The following is a 23,754-nucleotide window of genomic DNA, read 5'->3' on the forward strand; positions in this document are numbered from 1 at the left end:
GTGGCCTCTCTCTGCTTAGGGGCTTTGGCCCTTCAGCACCGTTCTGACAAACTTCACGGAAAGCCAGTGCAAGAGAAAGAGGACCTCAGTGCTGATGATCATTAATATTCGAACGCCTACCAAGATAGTAAAATAGCCAGGGGGGACTTTTTGTTGAAGTTTATTGACATAAAAAATAATCAAAACCATTTTTTTTCCTTAACAGGTCCAGTTCTGGCGGTGATGTCACTCCTGACAGAAGTTGTCCCTCGAAAGCAAACAAGCACTAGGAGAAACAGATCTCAGTAGGTAGGTTATTTTTTTCTAATGGAACTGAAATTCCTCATAATGTTCCTAATTTTCCCATTATGTCCAGTGGGGTGAATGTGGCTCCAGGGGTTAGGCCCTGGGCTCTGTGTGATGATCATCAGCCTCTTTTACTGAAGTATGTCTGATCTTGAGGCTAAACTACATCTTGAAAATGTAGATATCACATTTTATCCAAGATTCTATTTTCCTCTCTCCAAATCTGATTTGCCCACATGTGGGAGTCTAGATGGTCCTAGACTTTTGCTAATACAGTATTTTCATTCTAATCCTAAGTAGAAGAATGTATGTAATTATGAGATTTATCATGAAACGTTTGGCAAAGGAAAGAAAAGAATGTTAACTAGATAGGTAGTTTTTATTAGATTGCGATACGAGTAATAGGAATTTTAGAGGACTAGTTTCAAAATTACACACCTGCAAAAATTTTCATATTCCACCTGCCGTGAGGTATGGTATTATAAACCACGAAACATTAATGGAGAGTCACTAAAGGGTTTCTTAGCTGAGCTGTGTAAAATATTGCCATCTCTCTATTGTAAAAGGTAGTCCTGCTTTTAGGGTGGAGCTATTTCAGAGTCAGATGGAAATAACACACACTGTCCACATAGCTACTGTGAAAACCGTAATTCAGAGATATCCTTTATTTTGACACAGTTGGGCATTTTTAAGCTATGAATATACGTTTGTAACTAATAGGTGATGTTCACATGAAGCAACTTTGAAACCTTCTAATTTCTTAATCGATGTCTTCCCCATCATACAAGGAACTGTTTCAAGGCCATGAGGTTGACCGACCTTCTTAGTAGCTCCCAACAACCTGCTATTCTTTAAAAGAAAACAATGCTCATTCACTAAAATATAGAAGGCATACAGCATTGAACAATGTCTAAAAAAAAAAAAAAAATAGCAGAAGAGGGCTGAGGAAAAACACAGCATTGCCTGCTAGTAGAATGTAACTGCTTTAGCAAGAATAATAATAGAACCAAGATTCACTGTCATAACAAAGACCTTCACTGTACTGAACTAAAAAAGTAGCATGTATGTTGTTACGGAATGTCACACCAGGGTTTGCTTTAGTATTAGATTATAGGCAGTAACACTGATCAGATAGTGCAAACTAGGTCAAATTGCGTTTCACGGGGGGTGGGGGGTGAACAGAGGTGCAAATGCTCAGTAGGATACCATTAAGACATAAAATGGCAAAAAATAAATATCAAAACTTTTATCAGTGTAAAAAAGTAACTGGGTTATTGTATAACCTAGAGTCTGGCAAAAAAGGCCTCAAAAAAGTTCTCAGTCTTCAGAAGTTTTACAAATTAGGCGCCTGGCAGGTCGCAGTCACACCAGAGACTCCATGCTCTCGGCAGGGTCCGATTCGTCCGCAATGAGAACAGCACCATTTTTGTCCACTGCCATGGGCCCGTTCCCATTTTCTTTAGTGCTGACCAGGCTGAGCATTGCTTTATAGACAAACTGGTATTGTTCCTGAAAAACAAGAGGAAGACGGCGTGAGCCAGAGGGCAGCCGAGTCATTTCATCTAAGGCAGGAATACTAATTAGAAATGTAACTGGAAAACATTCTAGAGAAACAGGAATGGACGTTTATGCTGCCTGAAAAAAAATCACATGAATCCTTTACAACCAAGACATGTGCTTTCTTCACGTCCTTTAGGTTTCTGCTAGCTTGGAACTAATTCCCACTGTCGAGAGTCCATTAAGGTAACAGGGTATCCGCCTACTGGAACTAGGGAACCCTATACCCTAGAGAGCAGAGTTTCTCCACCCCAGACGACTCCTTGTTTTGGAGGTCTGCTTATTCACTGCAGGATGCTCAGCAGCATCCCTGGACTCACTGGACGCCAGACCACTTCCCTCCAACTCCAGTTGTGACAACCAGAAAAGTGTCTTGATGTTGCCAAATGTCCCCTGGGGATGGGGAGGGGGCCCAAATCACCCCCAGCTGGGAACCACTGCTCCGCAGCCTGAGTTCTGACTGATGTTGTAGTCTTCATAAATAAGCAGAGCACTTACAATATCTGTGAAAACTCCAGGCCTCATAAGATTGATCATTTTTGCAACCTGGAAAACATCCACGGCGTTTTCATTCTCTAGCTGCTGGGACAGGGTGGTGAGGGCACACAGCATTCCCGCTGAAACCGCTCCATACCTCGGGAAGAAAGAAAATGCTAGTTCAGATCTACTAAGGGGCTGGAATGACCCTCGCATATTTTCATAGAAGCTAAGTAGACTGTATTGACACTTACTCTAAAACACAAAAATGAATGAAATACTGGACAGGGGAAGAGATTTAGAGGCTAAACCTGAGATAAAGAAGACATTGCTCTATGAGTGTGAAACCTCCCAAACTGGCTTTATCAGATACTTAGCTTGATGTTTAAGATGAAAGGAGAAGTTCAAAATTAGACTTTAGAGAGATACAGAAGATCTGATGCCTGGACGGGTTAAATAATATGGTAGGAACAATGATATGAGAACTTTAACTGTAAGCCATTGAACAAGTAGAAAGGTGAAAGGCTCTACAAGTGTGTGTGTTTTTTGAACAATCTCAAACAGCTAAATTGAACTTACAAAATATGAATGAAAGTGGAAATACAATGCTCAAATGCAATCAGAGAATTCTCAAAATGAGTGCCATGTTAAGTAATAACTTTGGGCACAAAGCTTTCTAAATGATGGCATCTTCTGTAAAATTCTTTGAAAAATATGGTTCTCTTTGCTTAAAAAAGTCTTGGGAGAAGGAGACTTTTCCCCAGGCCGGCAGCTCCATTTTCCTATGAACTGTGATGCAGTTTCCACACGAATGATGAGCAAACAGAGGATTAAATACAGTTGTTCAAGGTGGTATTTCTGGTACAAATGAGACTAGGACTTAGATGCCCTGTGTGTACTGTTCTGGTAAAAACTATTAAATATGCAGTTTCTGCATTATTCTTACATGAAATTAAAACAGTACAGATTTTTACATCTTTAATATAAATAAGACCAATGTCCTCCTAACCATCACTCCAACTTTAGAGGTAAAGCATCCACAGATAAAAACGGTTGCAATTTTGGATGCAGCCTTCCAGATGTCAGTATGTCAGTGAATTTCAGCCAGCTCATTCTTTCACCTGCTACAGGCGTACCAGACTCACTCATCGCGCAAGGACGGACATTTAGGTTACATGTGTATCTTGCGTGCATCGGAAGAGGAGCCCTCCTGTGGAGAAGAGCTGGGTCACAGGTATGCCTGTTTCCGTTTTCAAGATATTGCCAATTTCTCTCCCATGTGGTTGTTACCTGTTTACACTTCTTCCAACATGAGAATATTTGTTTTTCCTCATCATTTAATTAATTTATGTATTTATTTTTTGGTTAATCCTCACCCGGTTAGAGAGAATGGAAGGGGAAGGGGGAGGCGGGAAGAAAGAGAGAAAAACATCGATGTGAGACACATCAATTGGTTGCCTCCAGGTTGGGGGTCGAACTTGCAACCCAGGCACATGCCCTTGACCAGGCATTGGACCCTTTGATGCGTGGGCCTATGCTGTAACCACTGAGCAACACTAGCCAGGGCTTTCCTCATCAATTTAAAGTTCAATTCTTTTGCCAATCTGGTGGGTGAAAAACTTACTATTGTTTTAATTTGTATTTCTTATCAGGGAAGTTGAATATCTTTTTGCTTATTGACAATCTATATTTCCTCTTCGGAAACTGACTATTAATATACTTTGGACATTTCTCTAATAGGTTTGTCTCTTTTAAATGGATTCATAGAAATTATTTTATGTTACCTATGGCACATGTTGCAAGTATTTTTTTCCAATCTCTAGTTTCTGTTCACATTGTTTGTGATTGTTTATGTCGTAATGAAGTTTAGATGTAATCAAGTTGATCAAATCCTCATTTTTGGCTTTTTTGGAATCTTGTTTGAGAATGCTTTCTCTAGTCCAGTATTTTACATTGTTTTTACATTTTATGAATTCATCTGAATTTTATTCTGGTTTTGGTGTAAGGCAGTGGTTCTTAACCTTCTGGCCCTTTAAATACAGTTCCTCATGTTGTGACCCCCAACCATAAAATTATTTTTGTTGCTACTTCATAACTGTAATGTTGCTACTGTTATGAATCGTCATGTAAATATCTGATATGCAGGATGGTCTTAGGCGACCCCTGTGAAAGGGTCGTTCGACCGCCAAAGGGGTCGCGACCCACAGGTTGAGAACCGCTGGTGTAAGGTAAGGTCTGATTTTAGTTATTTTTCCTCATGGGTAACTAATTGCTCCAGCATATTTTTTTAATGCTTTCAATTAGAATTTATAGTTTTCTTCATAGTCTTGGCTAATTTCATTCTGGGTTAACTCCTAGTGTTTTAGAGTTTGTTACTAAGAATGGACTCACGGCATTTTGTTTGGTTTCAGTTGGTGGAAAGTTGATTTTCACAAGGTGAACTTGTATCTGGCACGCGGCAGAACTCTCTTTGAGGTCTAATTATCTGTGAACTGTTTCTCTAGGTTGGCTACATCTTTATCTGCTGGTAATGCCAGTTTTGCCTCTTTTCAACCCTTAAGTATTTTGCTTTACTGTGTTGGTCAGGACCTCAATAGTTTTGTACTCTAGCACTACAAGGATACATCATGCTGTATTCTTTAATGGTAAAGCTTCTAAGTTTTTAATATTAAATAAAAATGGTATAGGTTTTTCTGATAAATAACACTGATCAAGTTAAAGAGGATGCTTTATACTTGCAGTTTGCTGAGTTTGGGGGATGGGGATTACAAATAGGTGCTATTTTGCTTTGCAACATCTATTGATTTTTTAGCAATACCTTTAATAATTTTCTAAATTCACTGAGTTTTTTGGTAATATTTAACCAGCTCTTCATTCCCAGAATCAATCTAACTTTTTCATGATGTATAATTCTTTGAATATAACACACTGGTTTTATTTGACAGTATTTAGACATTTTTATCCACATTCTAATGTCTGTTCTGTGTGTTGTTTAAATGCAGCCTGTCAGAACTTAGTGGCCTTAACAGTTTTGAGAACGCATCCTTTTATTCAATTCTTAGTCATCGCTAATGTGTGGTGTGCTCTTACTATGTTGCTAGGCTTTTTTAAAGATATTTTACATGCATCAACTTAACCTTCACAATGACCTATTTTTAGGTGGTACTATTATCCACATTTTGTGGTTGAAGAAACAAGGCACATTGTGGTAAATTAACTGGCCAAAACCTCATAGCTGGTGACTAGAGCCTAGATTTGAGCTGATACATGTAAATGACTAGGAACAGAGACTAGCACATCTACCATATGTTCAAAAAGTATTATTATGCTTATGATTGAAGGAAGAGGGGCAGGAAGAGATTAACCAAAGAACTTATATGCACATACATAACCCATGGATGCTGACGACAGTGCAGTGAAAGCCTGGGGTGGGGGCGGTCAACGGGAAAAAAGGGTGGTATATTCGTCATACTTTCAACAATAAAGGTAAGTTATAAAAGAGTTTACTAATATGGAATTATAAATAGTTTTAAATATTTATGTCCTTTAAAATACTTCTATTATTTTAGTCTTTTATTATAGAAAATATCAAACCTACATAAAAGTACAATAGTACAGTAGCCCTCACGTAGCCATCAATAAATCACAACAATCACTAGCTCAAGGGAAATCTTGTTTTATCTCTACTCCCTCCCTCATGTACATTGAAGCAAATCCCAAGTATTTTATTCATTAATATTTTGTTATAAAACTCTAAAAGATAAGTAAACATTATCACACCCAAGGATAGTAACAATTCTCAAATGTTTTTATGTAATTACAGATATATGGTAGATTTTTCCTCACCAGTTTTCAAAGTTCTATCTTTCATTAGACTTACTATCTCCTCCCTGCCCCCATTTCATTACTATTGGCTTTTATCTTTTAATTCCTTGAACTTTTTTTGAATTTATCTATTTTTTCCTGTTTTCTTGAGGTGAAACATTAGCTTTTTAAAAATCTTTTCTGCAATAAATACAGCTTAGGCTGGAATTTTCTCAGTGTAGTTTGGCTACATCATCATTTCAAGTATTTTGTAACTTCTATTTTCAATACCTCTTTAACCCATGAATTATCTACAATTCTAGATATAAGAACTTCAGTGTCTTAGTATAAGGATTTGGGGTCTCACTTCATTATTGGTTTTTAATATTAATGCATTGTAATCAATGAATGTGGCCTTGTGTGGTATCATTTTTTTTAAATGTACTGAAATTCCATTTATGGTCAATTTATCTAAATAAACCATTTACATGTGAAGAGACTATATGGTCTCTCGATACAGTTTCTTAGGTAAACTCTTTTACATATCACTATTAGATCAGCCTTGTTAATTGTGGTATTCAGGTCTCTTATTGTTCTATTGTATCCTGATCATTCTGTGTAAGAATTTATCTCTTTATTCAGTTCTTGGAAAACCTCAGCCATTATTTCTTCCTCTTGCATCTCTCCATGGGCTCACCTCTTAGACATATGTTGAAAGTTCTGTATCCAGCTTATGAGTTTGATTTCAGCTTTGTCCATTTTACTACCAGCACTTCTTTCCATTTCCTAGGCTCTAATTTGTTCCTGACACACAACACAGGTTTTTAATTCATTTCACACAGTCTTCCTTCAGATCTCTGAGCATATTTTAAAATACTGTTATTGCTCTGTCCTAAATGCTAAGTTCTACTGAGTTTACTACTTTCTCATTTTAGCATGGTACCGATGTTTTCCAGGGGGAGAATTTAACCTTTGCTAGTCTGTTCTAGAGAAACTGTTAAACTTAGGGACCCTTTTCCCCTTCCTTCATTCTTTCTTAAAGTTATCCAAATCATGTGGGGTTGCTCTGGCCTTTCCTATATTTAGTCACTCTTAAGTCAGTATCTAAATTAAAATGAAGTATCTACACAAGAAGACATTAAACACACAAGAATTAAACATGACTAGAAACTAAGTCAAATCAATCAAACATACAGATATTTTTAAGTACCTTCTGTAAACCAAGCATGAATAAAGATTGAAAGGCCATTCTTTTTTTTCAGCAGTTTGGGAGTTAAGTGGGATTAAAGGATGTTTGTCAAGTTTATAGGGCTGTGGTAAAAAATGAGGCAGGTCATTTATAAGCTAGATTAGTAAGAATAGTATATAAAGTCCTGGCTCTGGCAGTTTGTCTGCACTCCCTCAAAGCAATGCTTTTTAACTAGTGCTGTTAACGAAGCATTTTCATCTTTCTCTTCCTATGCTACAAAGACATCAAAAGAAATGCAAGCACTTTAAGTTACCAACCAATGCAATGTTTGTAGGTGCTCTGCTGATACAAATTTTATAACACACCGGAGTTCCTTGCATAGTCAGTGTGTATAACATCTACATGCCCATTTAATCACTTTTTACTAACTACTCACAATTGTTACAGCTTTGCTCTTAAGAGGTTGTTTTTAACATGATAGCCAAGAATGCAATCTTGGGGGGAAATAGCAATGCAAACACCTTCCGCAGTACTATAAGACATTAAAACTTTGTAAGTGAATGAGAAATAAAGTAGGAAAACACTCAGTCTGACAGATGTGAGTGCAGGATGCTTACTGTGAAAGTAGCTGGATTTGACTGTGGCAGGGCCGGCTTCTAGCCTCGCCACCTGTTCAGTTGCGGGGAGCGGGGGGGTGTTTTGCTGGATCCCCTACTCAGAAGGGTCCTGCACTTAAGTTTAGTGCTCTGTTGTAGCCATGTAGAAATTCCTAATTTTTGGACAATTGTTCCTGCATTTTCATTTTACACTGGTCCCCACAAATGATTGTAGCTCTGACACTTACTGTCTGTGCACACAGGCCGTTACTAAGCGTCACTATACTTGTTTTCTTATATGTGAAGCAGGGATCTTAAAGCTCCCCTCCCAGAGGGTGAATTTGAGGATTAAATGAATTGGTGATGAAGGAGTGTCTTTGCAGCAGTTGGTATAGAAGGCACTCCATTTCTGCATCTCCTTTAGACTATCTCAGGACCAAATTAAAATAAGTTACTGAAAACCCCCAAAGAGCTTTTGCTTATTTGAGCTGTATCTGTCAATATCAGAAATTAGAACTGAGGAAAACCATGCAAGCACACATTCCATTAAGCATCAGAGCGAGGATGCCTCCCAGGTCACACAGCTCAGGAACGCTGTACTGTATGCTCGCTCACGGCAGAAGGAGTGAACAAGGCAAACAGTATCCACATTATTATGAAAACAGTGTTCATCTCTTGAATCTCCATCTCATGGAAGGGCCTTGAAGACTGCCTCTCTTCCCCCTCCAATCCCCCAATCAAGTGTCCTTAGAACACACTTCGAGAACTGTTCAGTGAAATTAGGCTACTGTGATATCCAATAGGGTGACAGATATGTCCCCAGAGTGAATGTGCTGTGAGTGAGGGCCTAATCTGTTGTCTCACAAGACTGTCTAAGAACCTATCTCCCAACTTCTGTAGAAACAGACTCCCTTGTAAAAACTTGACAGTAATGATACGGCTCAGCTCTGAACAGAATTGACTTAAACAGATGACTACAGGATGCTGTGCCTGCCCTCAAAGAACATTTGTTTACGTTTTGGTGAGGAATTTTATCATTTATCTAGAAATGTCATCTACCTGGCACCCAGCTGAGGGCCCTGAAAGCAGGTGTTAAAAAGATCGCTATGAAGACCAGAGATATCGTGGAGTCTGTGCACTAAGAGCTAAACTCTGACTTATAGTGGAAGCGCTCAGGTCCTCTCTCCAAGTCTGCTCACTTCTAATTTTGAGCTTAAAATGCTTTGTAAATTGGCTTTACTGTTCACAGAAGAATTGACAAATGCAACAAAAAATAAGGTGCAAGGCTCTCTGGTGAAAATTCGTATCAGGGTACATATCTTGAATTTTTGTAGGTCATCACAGTCTGAAGCATAGAACCCACTATGTGCTAGGCACTGGGCTTCACCCTGTGGAGACTGGGATGAGAAAGTTACCACTGCTGGTCTCAACAGTCATGTGGACAAATAGTTACAATATCTGATAAATAGGAATGGCTCTGGTAAGGATGTGATGTTTATAAATGGTTTTGATGATCACCTCTGAAATGAGTGAGACTTTTTGAACAGTGTGTTGAATGAAGGGGCACTCTGAGGAAAGTCTGTGCAGGGAAAGTGGCCTGTAGGAGGACGGGCTGGCAGCTGGAAGAGGAAGCAGGCCAGACTGGGAGAGAATTTGTGCTGTGCTGGAAGGGTGGGGAGCAGCAACAAGAGGTGGCAGATGGGGCCGGCAGGAAGAGGACAAGTTTGGTTTCAGATAAGCTAACATATAAGGGGGTTACACGCCATCATGAAGGGATATAGGTACTGAAAGGAAACTCATTCAGATTGCACTAAAGCTAGCAGCTGTTTAAAAATTTAACGTTGTTCCTGAGTAATGCGGAAAAGTAATTTCTGTGGAATTGCTTATCACCTAATGATGGTGGATGGAGAAATGAATGAACACACTGCTTTAGGTGGTTTTCATCCCCATCACTTATATGATATTTGTAGACCCATTGGCTTAGGGTTAACTTTATCTTTTCTTATTTAGGCCTAAGAACAGCTACCTTTGATGATTCCAGAGGTGGAATAAAATAAAAATCATTGAGTAATACACCCAAAAGCTGAATATAAATAAATGAATGAAACAGTTCTGCTAATACTGCTGCTAATACTGTTTAACTAGGCAGTGGTGTTCTCTTCCTTTTCTCCTTCCCTTACCATAAAACCATAAGATTAAGTGTTTTACTGATTTTAGGACAAAATTCCTTGGAGTATTACTATACCATCCAAGTGAGTCTTAGAACTTGGGCAGCAACATTACAATATTACGATTTGGCCTGAATTAATAGGAGATGGTAACACCCAGAAGTAATTTAAAAATATGATTCACTTTAGTGGGGGGGGGGGGGGAAACCTTCTAGAATCAGCCCTAAATTTATGTATAACTGCCTACCCTAAAGTTTCATAGCCAGTAGCAACTACCCAGTGATTCTGAGGCTGTCTGTGTGCTGTTTTTATACACTGTTGGTGGTTTTCACATGAACTGAAGTTTGGACTATAATACTCTTCTAATCTTAATTCTTAATCTAAGTCAGGCTAACGTTCTGCAATAGTCACCATTTCCTAAGGAAGCAGCCAGTAAAATAGGTTCCTTCAAACAGAACTCTGGATTTGAGGTAAAGGTGCTGACCTAGGCCAAAAATCTTTGTGCCCTTTCAATTATATCATAAATTCAAGGGGGGGGGGCAACATAACCTTTATTTTCAAACTGACTAATACCTATGCTATTGAAGTAGTTGGTCATTTAATGAGCATAATGGATGTACTGAGAATTTGCTGGCCAAGAAAGCTAGATCCCTGGGAACTAAACTAGAGATGAGGATGTGTAACTAGTGCCATGTTGGCTAAAGGTTGGCAAGGTTCTATACAGCTGACTCACAGGTTTGTCCAGATATCCATACACCATGAGGCCTGTCTGTGGCCCTTTCCCTCTTAGTAAAGTGGCTGGAGCTGGGTTTGAGCACTGTTTGTACCTTAGAATCTCTGAGCCAGGAGCAACTTCTTCTCTTTGAGACCTACATTCTTTACCTTTAAAATCCCAAAGTCAGAACTCTAAACTTCAGAGCATACTGTAAACTCTAGTAGTTTAACTTTATTGCTAATCAACTAAACCATTTTTTAAAAGTTTCTTCTCTAATAGGTGTTTTTGAAAATTCAGTGTAGGCGTGTTAAAATAAAGGAAACTATCTACTCAACATAGATAATTAGTAATTTAACTGACTGATTTGTGTTATTGAAACATAAAACCTGGGAAAGCATGCGAATCTATTGTTCTGGGCTCAGATACAGGACTTTCCCATTTCTAGAGCACAAATTCTAGAACCTGAAGCCTTGAAGAGTTCAACACATTAAAGTGCAGACAGGACCACAACACCCTGCACAGGTACATGTTAGAAATGACACAGAATTGTCCCTGAGAGGGAACTGGTGTCTAAAATGTCTTCCCTTTCGCTGCTGGAGCAATGCAACAGGCAACAGTGTGAACTTGAAACTTAAGAAGCAGATACATACTCATCATGGACAATGGTGGGGCCATCCCTTGTCAAGGCCTCTTCCTTGATGACGTTGACAAGTTCAAAGGTACTGCTGATGGGGGCGTCTGGGTTAGGCCACTTGGGACACTGAAAGTGCCGGACTTCCAGGACATAGTCATCCTACAGCAAGACAACAGGGTTCATTTCACTCTACCATCCGTGGCTGCAACCTGCTCCTGAGAAAGCACTTCTTGCAGCTAAAGACCAAAGCGAGCAGCTCATGACAGTGAAACAGTAGAATCCTATTTTGTTCAGGCAAAAATTTCATGGAACAATTTTTCTCATCTTTAAAATTAAAAAAAAAAAGAGGAAGAGCTTAGGAGATCATAAGCCAGCTCCCCTCTTACCTGCCCCTTAAGAAGGCAGTTACTACACATCAAAATACTGTGTAACCAAAAGTCTTATCATCATCATCCCTGCAACACACTGCAAGCTTTCCATTTCTGATGGCAAAGAAAATACTGAGTGCTAGAATATTGTTTGTTCCAATTATGTCAACAGGCCCATTTGTATGTGCTCACTCAGAGGAGCTGGTTACGTTTCATCCACACAGCTGGGAAAGCAACTATTGGAAGGTGAAAAAAGGGGAAGTATACATATTTAAAATTAAGTCATACTCACATGCCTGGACCTGCCTGGAGGGTGGTAAATTACTTCAGTTACTTAGGCCAATCTGCCCAAATATAGCTATTACTCAGCACTGAGGGTTAGGTTACCTGTGTAGCTTCCAGAATAAAGTCGTGGATGATGATTTGTTCTTCATTAGAGAGGCACAGTCTGTCTTTGCTGATAAGGGTGACGGTAAAGGCCTCACAGTTCATGGATTCTTCTCGACTTGGCCAGTACACAAACTCATCTTCTGCCTGTGGGAACCAAAATACATACATAGATAAAATCCTCTGCAGTGCTGTCAAACATTTGTGTATGAATTTTCTCTTGCAAAATGATTTATGTTTGCCGTACCTCTCAAGTCAACTTTTAAATTAGGTTCATAGATTTATATCCTTATCTAATCATGCTGAGTTCATTGGTTATTTATTGTATTCTATTGTAAAACATACGTGATCATAACCATTTCTACCAATGCTCACCTATGTCACTGTAACAACCAAAATGCATCTATGGAGGATGCATTGGCCGTAGCTGAGAAGTGCTCTGTAATATAATTGTCATGGAAAAGGAGACGGGATTTAGGTCAATTAATTCTAAGCTATTATTCATAATTGCTTAAGCAACTATGACAGGCTAATTGTCATTTCCTATGGATTATGTTAATAGTTCACAGTTGGTTAACATTTTGCAAAGGACTTTCATAACGTTATCTATCTTATTTAATGATTCAATATACTGGTGAGGTAAGGGATTTTTATCATCGGCCTTTACAGGACTCCAGAGAGAGCCATGAGTTGGCCAAAATCTCTGATAAATGTTAAGGGACAGAGGCTGTACATAAATAGCACTTGGCTGTAGGTACACGGTATTCTTTAAAAGAAAAGTTAGTACATGATGTTAGGTTTCAAAAGGGGATAACATAGAAAGCCTTTTAGCCTTGAATCAGGCAAGCTTTAAAATGTTCATCTATTTTAAGATTAAAAGTAAATATTCAGGCTTCGTACTTGAATTCTATCCTTGAAAACTATGGAGACCTAAAAACAGTTAATTGTTGCAGACTGAGCAATACAATGATTTTGACAATAAGCCCTCCTCCCTTTCCTAATCAGTTCCTATGGCAAACTAAACTTTCTTTGGGCATTTTCCTAAAAATGCTAAGATACCACTAGTGAAGTCAGAAATAATTCTGAATAGTGTTCAAAACAAAGAGGGTTTTGTTTAATATTACAATGTTGCATTAGAAATGAGCCAACAGTCCAATAAGACTTATCACCCTTTCAAGTTTCAATACAGCTATTGCCAAGTACATTTTTATTTTTAAAGCTCAGCATAAGGGGAAGCAGATTAGCGATTGAGTTCAGGCTATACAAAAGAAGTCTGTAACTGTCAGTGTTTCAATAAACTTCATCCAAAGGAGATGGAAGTAGGGCCCTTTTAGCAGATATTAAAAACAAGGTAATTAATGATGGACAAGGCCACTAAATTTAACCAATATGCACAGACTAAGCATAGGATTTAGGGTTGGATGTGATCCTGAATAAATTAATGTAGTTGAGCCTTCCATTCCATGGCTGCAAAGTGGGAACAGTAAAACTACCTATCTCAAAGAACTTTGATGAGGACAACATGAATAGTAAATTATGGAGTTGGTCTAACGGCTGCCAGAGGGATTTAGTTATGGTGAAAGGAAGGCAGAGAGAAACTTTTGAATACAGGTAGTAAACGGGAATAATGGATCATCTTGAAAGACGGAGAAAAACAAATGCTACTTGTTAATTCAGTAGGCACCCTGGTCTCATGCTTGTTTTATGACAAATATAGTTACAGAGGTCAAAGATGTCCAGGCACCTCTAACAGTGCTTTCTCCATTAGGAACCAGTGACTTTTGGGCTAGTCACAGAATTGTGGTCTTGTGAAGTTATACTAGTAATAAACAAATGGGAGTCCAGAAACATTTTTAAATGTTTTGTTGTTAATCCTCACCCAAGGATATCCTCCCCACTAATTTTTAGAGAGAGAGTGGAAAGGGCGGGGGGGAGAGAAACATCAATGTGAGAAAGATACATAGGTTGATTGCCTCCTGCACACATCCTGACCAGGGCTGGGGATTGAACCCAAGGCCCTTTGGTGCATCAGCCGATGCCCTAACCACTGAGACGTGGTTTTTAGGAAAAACTACAATAAATGAATCTGACTTTGGGCACTGGAGCTGAGAATACAGACAAGTGTGATGCCACTGCAGCCCTGCTACGCCTCAGCGACACTGAGATGACGTGGCCCAGGGCAGTTCCTATATCCTCACTGTCTGCAGACCATGTGTCCTTGCGTTTGGTCCAGCCTCCCCATACAATGAGCTTGTGGGCACATGCTTTTGGTGACTGTCCTCTGTTAAGTGAAAATAAAATACTAATTCATCCAACAAATGAATGTTTTAACAGCCCTACATGCCTCCAAATTCCTCATGCCAACAGAACAGACCCCTACTGCCAGCTAATTTGAAAATTTACACTCGGTTTTCAGCTTCTCAACTTGGTTGCCATTCTATGGTGCAGAAGCAGCCTTGGTATTCTGAAGCTGGAGCAGAATGCGACAGCGAAGAAGTTCCTACTGACTGGGCACACAGTCAAATGCATGTCACCCAGACTAGGGTTCAATCACACTGTTCTTTCCTGACCGAAAACCTCACTCATCTGACACTCATGAGGCAGATCCTCGTGTTGTTTAGACTTCATGTGCTCACATGTCCTTACAGTAACTTTTGAACCCAACTAATTATGAAAGGAAGAGATCTAAGCACAACATTTAAGCTTATCTATGCCCACTTGCTGACCATTCTCTTAGTAGTTTAGAGAGCTCAACAGGGAAGGACTAAAGAGAAGAGAAAGAGGTAGTAGCTTAGTGAAGTTCTTAAACACCTTTAAGTGGGAATGGGAGAGCCTTTCCTTATCTCTTTCCCTGTAATGGCTCTGCCTTACCGATGGCAGGGAAAAGCAATGTGTAACTACTTTTTATACAATTTTTGGGGGGTGGCTGGGACATACACTACAGCAAAAATGATTGAAAGTATGAGCTCAGGCTACTCAGGTTTACATCTTGACTCTGTTTGATCATTCATGGATACCCTTGAGCAACTTACTTCCCTCAGTTTCCCCAGCTATTAAATGAGATAATAGTACCTCTGTTATGCAACTGTAGAGGAGAATGAATGAGTTAACCAGTGCCACCCCAATAAGTTAAAAAAATACATGTAGAGTAATAAATACAGCTACATTCTCAAAACGTTAGCTGCTATGTGTTTATAGAGGTCGGTGAAGGTCATACATTAATGAAGTTAATAAAAAGACCTTTTTCAAAACCTGCTGCACTGCCATGCACAGTGCAACTGAGGGGCGATACCACCAGCATTAGAGAATCAAGTAATGAACTGGCAGGGAGAGTGACTGAGTCTACACAAGGAATGGGAGCAGGTTAAAGATGAGAGGTCTGGGCTCCTCCCTAGCACCTACAGACACGGCACAGCCCCGTGGCAAGTACCAAAGTGATTGATGCTTAAGGCCGCCCGGCTCATTAGCCTACAGCAGATGTGCTTCACTCACCAAGCTCTGGTTGTCCGGCAGCATGACAATGATCTGTGCATTGTGATCCCAAATCATTCGCCAGAAATCTTTCGTAGTGTGTGGCAGAGGATGCTGGGTTATAATGAATTCATTGCTCCTGTAATAGCCCTTCAGTTAGGAAGACAAGCAATTATTATGATTATTTTATTCTAACATTGCAGTAGTAAAACATATTCATGAAATAAGGTAGCACTGTTTGGACCGTACTGAAATAATTGAAAAAAGGCATTCAGTGCACTTGGCTAATTTTTAGATGCACTTCTGCTAACACGTGTGGACAATTTTCTCTCCATGTACAATTCATTTCTAGTTGCCCCTGCTGTTTTTACTTAACGGTAATTTCAACATTTATTTAAAGACGAGATGGGTGGAATTAACAAAATTAATTCCTTAACAAGCACTTTTCTTAGTTGAAGCATTTTTGCACCCCCAATGCTTAGGGGTCTTTTGTTAGAGGTTCCAAGACACGGAAATCTCTCTAATTTTGATATTACACATTGAGAAATTCTTTGAAAAATGAAATCAGTCACATAGGTGGTATCTGCTCTTTAGCACCTTTCAGTTTTATTGACTTTATTTATAATTAACGGTTGACTCTCACCATGATGTAAGAAGCATTAATGTAATCTGTTCCTTTCATTCCAGGCAGCGGTGCAAGGCCCACTCGAGCGCGCTCAGCTGTCACATGCGAAAAGAAAACGCCACATTTGCCTGTTACACACATGGAACCAACAGCGCGTTCTAAGATTTACCTGGTCACATCCTCCTGGCTCCCCTTTCTTTTTAGCCAAGCTAAAGTGTTACCAGCTTAGCAGGATGTAAAACGAAATGCGCTACACATTCCCAGGACATAGGCGGCGTAGGAACTTTTACTGTGGGAGACGTTTTCACAGCACATCACGAATACTCTGTGCAGAGATGGCAGGTTTCAATCAAGTTTATTCTGGTTTCACATTCCTACAATCGCACCACCATATTTTACTTCACTCTTTTGCCATCCCCTTATCCATCTCTCTCTCCCCATGAAGGGCTTAAAACACAGTGGCGTTTGATCTCTCCAATGATCGCCTATCTCTTCCTGAGTTACTTATACAGAGGTGACCACCTAGCAACAGTGCTTTGATCTCAATGGGCAGAATTCTTCAATGGTATAGTCACCACTGTACAGGTTCATCTTGGGAATCCAAGTTTTAAAGGAGTGTTAACACCACAGTGATAACGGATAACGACTTTACTTTTTTTATAGTTACCACATGGCAGAAGTAACCTAGTTCTTGCACTTTGAGGTGAACTGAAACTAGGTTTCATGTCATGCAGCCGCAGTGACTTGCTGGCACTGAGAGCCAGCCCTCCCCAGTTTGATCAAATTGCCTTGTTGTCCTGCCCATCACCTTCCCCGAGGTAGTATCCGATTACATATTAGTGCTACGTAATCTCCAATGGAAAAGATACTAACACACCCAACCAAGTCAAACTGATTTTAAGATCTTACATGGCACTACCGAAGAGTTTCTGTTCTTTTCTTTGTTGCACTCTTTCTGAGCACTGAAGCATTCCACGTATTTTGCATTACATTGTGTGACCAGCTGAAAGAAAAACATTTTAGTCTTCATTCAAGGGCAGAGTTGTGGACATGCAAATTAACCTTGTTGTGATCATCATTTTGCAATATGTAGTTCAAGATATTTTGATGAACATATGTTAAATTTTATCAATAAAGGTAAAAAAACTGAAACCAAAAAAGTATAATTGATAGCATTTGCCTGATGATCTGGGGAAAAAATACCAATAATCAGATTACTACCTAGCAGATAATTTAGAAACTAGGAGAGTATTTTTATTTCACGAGTGGTATTTCTCTATGTTACCTTGGTTGTCTGTATGCTTGTCTTACTTCTTCTACCAGGGGTTTGGCTCCTTTGTGATAGGTACTAGGTAATAGATATTTACTGAATGAATGTGGATTCTTCCTGTTGATGTCATTGGTTTTGTGAACCATTTTCTTGGAATCCTTCAGGCATAAGAGCTATGCTAAAAAGCGCTAATCAACTTCTCAAAGAATTGACTAAGTTCTCAGTAAATTTTTGTTGAACTGAACTGACATTCTTGTAAGGCTGTTATAAATAATTAGCCCAGTAGTTTGGTTATTCTTCCTGTTTATATAAGTTGGTTGAACCACTTTGTCAATCCTGTATATCTATATTCTGGTTCATGTTAATAGAATACATGGGAATGGCCTCCTCTAAATACTAATGTCAAAGGCCCTGGATGTCGTTAAGTTTCTGATTATTTTTCCCCCTTCAAATTCTAAAGAGGTTAGTGTCTGTAAAAGGTCCAATTACCTGGTTCCCAATGGAATGAAGTGATTTCTTTGATGAATTTTTTAAAAAGTACATGTACTGCACCAACATTGTAATAGGTATGAAATGGTTTCCTGTGGTTTTTATTTCCATTTCCCTAAAGATGAATGATGTAGAGCATCTTTTCATGTGCTTATTGGTCATTTGTATATTTTCTTTGTTAAAATGTATATTCAAAACTTTTGCCCATTTTTGATTGAGTTGTTTGTCTTATTGTTGAGTTGTTGTGAGAGCTCTTTGTACATTCTGGACATAAGTCCTTTGCCAGAAATATGGTTTGCCAAAAAAAGTACATGTAAGATATTACAGAAATAGAAAAGGCAGCCTTTAAAAAATGTTGGTACTTAATTATTTTTCAGGAATTCATTTTAAACATATAAAATGAGACACTAATTACCTCAAATGTTTTTTTAGAGTACTTTGGATGCTATGGAAGGAGAGCTAGAAATATGAAATTGTCATGACTGAACTCTGAAATTAATCTTCCTCACTTCACATCACTTGCTATAATTGCTTGGCTGTCTCATTTCTTCAGGGGAGAGGCAAATGAAGGTTTCAGAGTCCATGGAAAGTTCTACCATGAAAACCAAAACTGTACAGACTCATCTCATTCTTCCCACCTTGATACAAATGAGAATTTACACGTGGAACAATGCAAAAAAAGAGAGTTTAAAAGACTGAGAGACTAGGAAATAGAAAAGCACTTGAGATTAGAGCAAGTTATAATAAATCCTTTGAGGTAACAGCTTTTCTGGTTTTAATTATGTTAACCGCCTTATAGTCTCTTTTTCCACCTTTACTCCATTCCATATAAACCTTAACTGCTTGTAAATGTCATGCTCCTATCAAAGAAAACAACTGTTTAGGAAAAGTTAACTTTTCTCTAGTATTCTTTAGCAGCTCTTTCCTAGTTTCTAAATTATCTGCTAGGACAGTCTTCAATAACTGTTCTTAGTAAGGATAAGATAGGGTAGGGTATTTTTTAGACAGTGGGGACTGATTCCAAAGCATTATGTCATTGTGGTCAGGGGCTGATGCCCACGTTCAGATACAGTTGTAAATTGGTCGGAAGAAAATGCAGCACCGCACTCTCTACTTGGGCCCCAACAATGCAGACAGTCGAACTCTGTATTTCTTTGCATTACAGTCTACGCTCATGCAAAAGAAGACATGACCCCACGCTCATGCAAAAGAAGACATGACCCCAAACTCGTGGCATTTCTTAATTCCTTGCTTTTTTACCAAAGAAATGTAGGAAAACGCTACCTTGAACTGTTTTTCCAGTCGTGTCTTTCCTCCTACTCCTGGTATGAGGATGCTGTTCACATAGCTATGCAGTTGATTTGAAGATACTTCAGTCTCTTTCCCAAGAATGGCTTCCAACAAGGCATCGTGGATGAAAATGTACTGCTCCTAACAGGCACAATATACGGCAGTCACTGAGCAATGCTGCTAAGGGGCGGCCACCTCTACCCCATCCCTAAAATCCACCTTGGATGAGCTCTTCCCGTAGCAGGGACCTCCCCGTGGATTTCTTCAAGCATTACCCCTATCTGGGTTGCCCCCATACTTACTTGCTTATCCATTGTAACTTAGTTTAGGGTAGAGACTGTGCTGAGTGTAGTTCTATAGTCCCTACCATGCCCCAAACCAGCGGTTCTCAACCTTTGGGTTGTGAACAATGAAAATACATCCTGCATATCAGATATTTACATTACGATTCATAATAGTAGCAAAATTACAGTTATGAAGTAGCAACGAAAATAATTTTATGGTTGGGGGTCACCACAACATGAGGAACTGTATTAAAGGGTCACAGCATTAGGAACCACTGGCCCAAACCATAGGTTCAATGTAGCATGCGATGGAGAAATGGGAGTTCAAAGAAGGACTTTAGAACCATTCTTTCACATACTATACATATATTTTTCACTCTCCACAGCCCTAGATCCAACTGTATTGGCTACATAAGTGCTTGTGTAGTTGCTGAGGATTCCACAGAAATGGAAAACTGGGAGCCAAAGAATCGTATTCCGGCCAGGATTCCTTCTAATACCAACCAGTGAATTCTTCCAGGCCCTAAGAGAATGAATCTGTCGCCTCAATGCCATTCACCGTCCGGAGCCCAGGCAGCCGCTTACCTCCGTCTGGACGAGGTAGTTGCGCTGTGTCCTGATGTGCTTCAGGAAGCCCAGGACGTTCACTGTGCTTTTGTCTTTGATCTGCTGCAGCATGCTGTCAATCACTATGTAGGTGCCTGTCCTGCCCACGCCAGCGCTGCGAGAGAGGAGGACACTCAGTAGGACCTCTTGCTTTCTCATGTCATGAACTGCGACTGGAACGATTACCATCTCAAGTGCTAATGAGCATAGAATCACCCTGTTGTTTAGACACGTTATTCATCCTGGATGGCATCCAAACAGTTTCTCAGCACAGGTCCCACTTCCCAAGTCTCGATGGGGAGCACAGCCTGCCTTCCCACCACAGGAGCTGCAGCCAGCTCCACAGCTGCTGCAGCGGGACAGGGGAGATTCCCTTGCTGATTCGGCCTGTGCCTAGTTCCCCAACGCTCCCTGTTATTCTGGGGGTGCCCACTGTCCTTTCAGTAAATCCCCTTTCTGACCAATGCTCCGTATTACAAAGCTCCTATTCAAAGGGGTACTTTCCTTTACTACGCCAGGTATAGAATACGAATGTCACATCTGGAAAACCTGGCCTCCTCTTCACATTTTTTTATTAAACAGAAGTGCTTGTGTACTGAATTCTGTGTACCGAGTAGCAAGCTTCTTTAGGCAGACCCCCCCAATCCCCCCTCCCGGCGGGTCCCCATCTCACACTGGTGTGTGATCTCCAAGCCCTCCGATAGCCATTCATCTCTATTTCAGTGATTCCTAACTGGGTTAGCAAACATGCAGAGTTCTCTGGGATTCTAAACAGAAGATGGGTTCCAACTTCTGCAAAGGACCTTGCATAGCATAAGAACAGCCCAAACAAGTACTGAGAAAATGCTGTGCAGCTATGAATATGAATCACAGAGTAAGCAACATCCACTTGAATACCAAAGTGAAAAAAGGCCAAGATTACAATTACAAACAAAACTCAGAGCACTTTTTAAACAACCAACCAAGGCCGTTTAAGGTATTGCAGAGAGAGTGGGCTTCCAGAAGGCTTTCCCAGTGCTTTTTAGAAGTTTATAAAGCACATGTAAGCTAAAGTTTTGAAAATGTAATCCTTTCATACACTGTAATTATTTCATGGAACCCACTAGAAAAGCCATTTACAGAAACTCAAAATCTCTAGTGTGGGAAGCTGTAAAATGGTGTTTCAGGTCAGATTTTTACATATGAGCAGCCTGCAGCTTCCGATACATAATGGAGATTTTATTAATACAATAATGTTATAAAAATTAGAGTGTATAAGAGATTTTGTTTTAACCTTAAAAGCAGCAGATGCTTTCTTAATATCGTGGGAATATGGTGGTTTTATGTAACAGGTCTTATTGGTCCCAGTCTTCAACGAAGACTCAGTTCTAAATCAAACAGCAGCAGGACCACCGCGGTCCCGATGCCCCAGTCTACACCCCCGCTCCGCCCACTTGGCAGGGAACCCAGGCAGAAGGGAAGCCAGGCCTACCTGCAGTGCACCAGCACCGGGCCCATCTCCGGCGTGCGGGCGGCCGAGGACCTCCGCACGAAGGTCAGGACGGGGAGGGCGTACTCGGGGACGCCCATGTCAGGCCACTGCGTGTAGTGGTACTGGATCACCACCCGCTCGTTCTGACGGCCCTTGGGGTTTCCCTTCTGACCCTAGAGAAAGGTGAACACGGACATCTTTACACTGAGTGTGAGCATTCGGGTAACAGCACCTCTGGCCTCGTGCGCCCCCGCTGCTGCTCCAGGCCAGGTTATTTCCGCCCCGTGGCATCTCATGCCGTAAATGGAGACATTTTCCCAGAGGGACGAGAAGTATCAGACAGCGCTTAGAAGAAAGAATGGTTTAAGAAAGAATGGTTTAGGACAGTGATGGCGAACCTATGACACGTGTGTCAGAGGTAACACGCGAACTCATTTTTTTGGTTGATTTTTGTTAAATGGCATTTAAATATATAAAATAAATATCAAAAATATACATCTTTGTTTTACTATGGTTGCAAATATCAAAAAATTTCTATACGTGACACAGCACCAGAGTTAAGTTAGGGTTTTTCAAAATGCTGACACGCCGAGCTCAAAAGGTTCGCCATCACTGGTTTAGGACGATACCAAGAATGAATGTTTAAAATGCGGTTTTTGGATGTGGAACCATACAAAGCACTTTGTAATTTGCCTGCAGGCCTCATTCCTGTCTTCCTGCCCCGCCTCCAGAGGCCTCCGTGCCTTGCTTTCCGCTGACAGTGGCCAGGACCCCCTCCCTTCCCCTCCACTCTCACTCCACGCCCGGGGGACCTTCAGGAGCCCACGTGCAGGCGGACCCTGAGTGACAACTGAGTCTCAATCTCTATAAATTTATCACTTTTATAAGTGAATTTTTCAGAGTCCTTTTCCTTTAAGTGGCTGAACTTTTTACATTTTAACTACTTTAGATGAAAAATTTCCCCAAACAGATCACTTACTATGATACCGCTTTTTTTATATACCTCTTCTAAAAACGAAAAAACAAACAAAACAAAACAGAAAGGTTTGCTGGCTCAGGTCATTACTAAGTCAGCACTGCGGCCTGCGGTGCTTGGCCCTGCGCTACAAGGCCCCCGATGGCTCTGATTTCATAATTCTTCTGTGGACTCTCATCTTCCTGTTTCTTTCTCATTTTCAATTACGACTTTACCCTCTTATCAGTGTGCAAAACATCTAAAGTTCTGATGTACTTCCTCCCCTGACTTAAGCTGTTTCTAAAATGAAGAGTAAGTGGGCCATGTTTAAAGACCTCCAGGGCTTCCCTGAGTAATGGGCGTTGCCAGTATGAATTGATTGCTGGCTCGCACCAGCTCAGTTCTGTTAGAGAGAACACAGACAATGCGGTGCTACTGACTTTTATATACTCTGCCATTCTTGGGGGGAAAACTAAACAAAGAAAGGACTCAATAGCCTTGGACCCCAGATGGTCTTCAGAGCAACTGAAATTGTATAAAATAATTTGAGTAAATGAATTCTTCTGGAGTAAGGGGGCTACAGCTTTATCACATTCTCAAAGATGTCCAAGACTCAAAAAAAAAATCGGTCAAGACGCACTGCTACAAACAGCCAATACTCCAAGTCTCCGCAGAGTAACTAGTCCACATCCTCAAGGGGCATCGGTGCAGAGGACCCAGTGCTGCTGTCCTCATCTGAGTCTCGCTGGGGCCGTGGAGTGTGAACAGCCCGAGACTCACACCCCGTGGAAGGGCTGCTTTCCGGTTATCTGTTCCTCTTGCCCAAACTCCAGGGGGCAAAACAAAGTGAAGTGGTTTCTTCACTCCAGCCCTCTGACCATGCGTGTCACGGCACCTTTCTAAGGGGGATGTGGATTATGTAGCATTTAGTTTTCCATACTTATAAGTAGCATCCTGTAGGCTTAGCGTTCCTTAAAAGCTGTCAGAAAATTGGAATTAAAAAGCTAACGCAAGCCCTGGCCAGACTGGCTCAGTGGCTGGAGTGTCAGCCACGGACTGAAGGATCCCAGGTTTGATTCTGGTCAAGGGCATGTGCCAGTTGCAGGCTCAGTC

At 40.4% G+C, this 23,754-nt stretch overlaps 1 protein-coding gene across 1 annotated transcript in view; it reads right to left on the bottom strand.

Annotated features, from left to right (window-relative positions):
* Positions 1-645: 645 nt before the first annotated feature.
* Positions 646-23,754, bottom strand: part of PTPRG (protein tyrosine phosphatase, receptor type G) — a 654,131-nt gene continuing 631,022 nt past the window's right edge. The window contains 10 exon segments of the mRNA XM_023754062.1: positions 646-1,794; positions 2,341-2,476; positions 11,442-11,584; positions 12,181-12,327; positions 15,673-15,801; positions 16,295-16,371; positions 17,186-17,279; positions 19,320-19,466; positions 20,195-20,330; positions 21,687-21,859. Of these exon segments, the coding sequence (XP_023609830.1) occupies positions 1,648-1,794; positions 2,341-2,476; positions 11,442-11,584; positions 12,181-12,327; positions 15,673-15,801; positions 16,295-16,371; positions 17,186-17,279; positions 19,320-19,466; positions 20,195-20,330; positions 21,687-21,859 (1,329 nt within the window). The 3' untranslated portion in view covers positions 646-1,647.

Source organism: Myotis lucifugus, unplaced genomic scaffold (genome assembly GCF_000147115.1).
Source record: "Myotis lucifugus unplaced genomic scaffold, Myoluc2.0 scaffold_55, whole genome shotgun sequence".
Classification (NCBI taxonomy): domain Eukaryota; kingdom Metazoa; phylum Chordata; class Mammalia; order Chiroptera; family Vespertilionidae; genus Myotis; species Myotis lucifugus.